Source organism: Vicia villosa, unplaced genomic scaffold (genome assembly GCF_029867415.1).
Source record: "Vicia villosa cultivar HV-30 ecotype Madison, WI unplaced genomic scaffold, Vvil1.0 ctg.000146F_1_1, whole genome shotgun sequence".
In the NCBI taxonomy this organism is placed as follows: Eukaryota; Viridiplantae; Streptophyta; class Magnoliopsida; order Fabales; family Fabaceae; genus Vicia; species Vicia villosa.
The window spans coordinates 1,341,667-1,345,812 of NW_026705038.1; the positions used below are offsets into that span (position 1 = coordinate 1,341,667).

Genomic DNA, 4,146 nt, shown 5'->3' on the forward strand with positions numbered 1-4,146 from the left:
CATACTTTTTTTTTTCCTTTTTTTGATGAAAATATTTAAATAATTAAATATAAATTTAAAATATATAAAAGACTCTAAAAATTTATATAAACTTTAAATGTTAATTATTATAAGATTATAAATATTTTTATACCATTTTAAAAATATATATTTTTTGCACTGTTAATCTTATATAAATAAAAAAATTTATTTATCTAGAATCAGTTCAACCAGAAAGAGTCGAACCCAGCCTAATCTTAAAATCTTGAATCCGTAGGTACACCAGCTTTATTTAACACAAATAATACATATATGTTGAACTATTCTATTATTCCATTTTTATTGCAATTATAATTTATCTTTCACATTCAAAATAATCATATATTTTAAATTTAGTAATGAAAAAAAATGATTTAAAATGAATTTTGTATATTTGAGAATTGGAATGTGTGTTTGTACAATAAAAACTAAATATTTAGATAATAAGTGCTATTAAAAAATTTATTTATCTAGAATCAGTTCAACCAGAAAGAGTCGAACCCAGCCTAATCTTAAAATCTTGAATCCGTAGGTACACCAGCTTGATTTAACACAAATAATACATATATGTTGAACTATTCTATTATTCTATTGTTATTGCAATTATAATTTATCTTTCACATTCAAAATAATCATACATTTTAAATTTGGTGAAATGAAAAAAAGTGATTTAAATTGAATTTTGTATATTTGAGAATTGGAATGTGTGTTTGTACAATAAAAACTAAATATTTAGATAATAAGTGCTATTAAAAATGAAACATTCTGACTTTTTTGATTGAATAAAGAAAAATAGGAAAATTATTTCAAATAAAGTTATTAAGAAAGAAAAACAAAAATAAAGAAAAAGTATATAATAATTAATTTTTCAAAATATATATTAAAACAAAAATGTATTCAATTAATATTATTGGCCTTACCAATCGTTAGTTGGTCCAGTAGTGATTGACGCTAGATTTGGTAGGGAGAACGACGGTTCGATCCCCCGCAACTGCGATCTGGAAGAGGATGGAACCACTTGATTCCAGAACTCGCTCCCAAACCAGACTAAATCGGTGGTATAAAGTCAAAAAAAAATCATTGGCCTAATATATTTTATCTTGATTAAATTATTATATTATTTCATTAGCGTTTGAATATTGGTCTATAAATAAGCAATATACTAAACTCTAATATATCATAATTAAGCATCACTAAAAGAGAATGTCAAAAATGATTAACATATTGATATTGGCTCTGTGTTTGGTGACCATGAGTACTTGCCACAAAGATCATGATATCCAGAGTGGGTTGAGAAAAGAAGATTTAGAATTGGAGAGACAACTAAACATTCTTAACAAGCCTCCTTTAAAGAGTATTCATGTATTTATGCTTAATTTATTGGTGCTTTAAGGTTGTCTAATTTGATTTATCTTTCTAATTTTCTTTATTTCATTTTGGTGGTTTTCATAGACAAAGTCAGGATACATAGTTGATTGTGTTGACATTAACAAACAACCAGCTTTTGATCATCCTTTATTAAAAAATCATAAATTACAGGTAAAATAATTTAATATGTGTTATTTTAATCTATTTTTTTACTAATACAACTTATTTCAATGATTATTTTATTTTTTTATTTTTGGTGATAGAAAAAACCTGTTTTTGAAAGCAATATTACTGAAACAAGAGTTCAAAATTCATCAATCAAGCCTACACTCATACTTGAGAAATTTAGTTGTCCTAAAGGAACTGTTCCTATTCGGAGGACAACCAAAAATGATTTAATTCAACAAAAAAAGTTATTCAATGCTCATAATCTAACTCAAAATGGTGGCATAAATCATGTAAGTTTTATCATATAATAAATTCAAATTTCAATTTCTTAATTTATTTATATAATTAACATATATTACTTTTTTATTAATATTTGAATTTATTAAAATTTAGTTTTCTCGCGTGTATATGACAAAACTGCTTTCTCCTTACTATGGGGTTATTGGAACTACTAGTGTTTGGAATCCAAAAGTTTATAAAGGTCAAACAAGTTCAGGTAACTTATATGTCCAAAGGGGAGAAGGAGACAATATAAACAAAATCACAGTTGGATGGCATGTGAGTTTTAATTTATTCTATAATTTCAATTTTATTTTAGTCTAAACAAATGCATGAATACATAACTATAAATTTGATATTGAAATGAATTAATTATTTTCTAATCCATCTCTTAATTGATGTTAGGTGTCTCCAGAATTTTATAATGACGATCAAACTCATTTATATTCGTTCTGGGCGGTAAGTAAAAATTTATATATTATTTAATATTTAGTTATTTATTAGTATATAAATTATTTTACATGAGTGGCAAATTCTAGATAATACCAATTATATAATACCATTTCATTTATTATATATTATTATTTATAAATTTTAGATGTTCTTAATACATTTTTTAACTCTTCTTTCTCATAAAGTTGTCATGAATACTTTTGTTTTTTTATTAATATTTTTCTTATATTTCTCTGAATCTAAAGTTATATATGATTTTGTTTGTAAATATAACATGAAATTTAAAAACTACAGTCAGGAAAGAATGGGTGCTTTAATATGTTCTGCAAAGGTTTCGTTCAAGTTGACAGATCACATACCTTTGGTGCACCTATCACTAAAACATCTACCTACGATGGAGAGATGGTGAACCTACCACTTAGAATTTCTCAGGTCATCTCTTTAAATAAAATTTCAATTTAATTAAAACATTTAAATTAATTTGTATCATAAAATATTTTTAAATTGTAATGATACAAAATGATGATGTTCAAAGTGATGTTATATAAAATATTATAGACTATTACGGTCTGATTTATAAGAAAGATTATCTTTTTAAATTCATTGAATAATGAATGTATCTAGTCTATATAAATGATCAGATACATTAATTATTCTATGAACGTAAAGAAAGAATCTTTGTTTATAAATAAGCCTGGAAGGAGTATATATTAACTTAAATTAAATTAAATTCTTTCAATTAAGTCATAAATATTTGAATATTTATAACACTAATAGTAAAATTATCAAATTTTATGGTGTTCAGGATAATAAAGGCAATTGGTGGATAAAAGTGATTGACAAGGATATTGGATATTTTCCTGCTGCTTTATTCTCATCATTGGACGGTGCTGAAGAAATAGGATGGGGAGGATATACAGTAACTCCTACGGGTACTGATAGTCCTGCAATGGGTTCTGGCCACATACCAGATACTCACCCTCTTCATGCAGCTTATTTTATATTTGTTCAACAAGTGAATATAGTTGGAAATGGTTATGATCCTGAAACATATGCAGTAGAAACTTACAATGATGCTCCTAATTGCTATGGAGCTACAAACTATGCACATAATGGAAAACTTTATGGGTATTCTCTTCAATTTGGAGGACCAGGTGGTAATTGTAGAACTTAATTATGATGAATATCTTTTAATTATATATAATAAAGATTTTTAATGATCCGTGAACAAATATTATATTTTTAATGTTTTTAAAGGGGTTTTCTCGGTCTAATAATATAAAGTATTATTCCTTAATTAATAAAGGATAAAAATATGGAATCCCATACTTTATAACCTTATTCAAATTAAAAGTATGAAATTTTATTTGGTAAAATAATCTTATTTTGAATTGACAGTTCAAATTAAAAACAAACATGAATTTTATTTATTCATTAACCGTTAGAATTGAGTTTGTTGCAGACGGGAAAAAATACAGAGTCGCCGCTATATTTTTTTCATTCTTAAGAAACATGAGAAATAATGATAAATCTTAAAATAAGGGATAAGATAGTCATCACAATCGAATAAGTGTTTGGGAGTCAGTTAAGTGAGGGGGAGGTGTTAGGAACCCCTCACTTCCCTCTATTCAAGAGGAATATTTCATGCCTTTATTTATTTTATTTATTTAAATATAAATTATTTACAAAAATAAAAAAGAATGAAAATGTTAGTATTTTGTTAGTAAGCTCGACAGAGTTTCAGAACTATGTGCCTACGTATTCTTAGGGTCTGTTTGTTAAAAATAGCGGTTGACTGATAAGCTAGCTGATAGCTTATAGCTTATGACTGATGGCTGATGACTGATGGCTGATGACTGA

At 25.9% G+C, this 4,146-nt stretch overlaps 1 protein-coding gene across 1 annotated transcript; it reads left to right on the forward strand.

Moving 5' to 3' along the window:
* The first annotated feature begins 1,217 nt into the window (after positions 1–1,217).
* On the forward strand, positions 1,218–3,506 carry LOC131624635 (protein neprosin-like). Its single transcript, XM_058895576.1, has 7 exons — positions 1,218–1,380; positions 1,471–1,557; positions 1,650–1,844; positions 1,948–2,112; positions 2,239–2,292; positions 2,581–2,718; positions 3,092–3,506. Exons 1-7 carry the CDS (start codon positions 1,222–1,224, stop codon positions 3,458–3,460), a joined length of 1,167 nt encoding a protein of 388 aa, XP_058751559.1. The 5' UTR covers positions 1,218–1,221; the 3' UTR covers positions 3,461–3,506.
* The last annotated feature ends 640 nt before the right edge of the window (positions 3,507–4,146 follow it).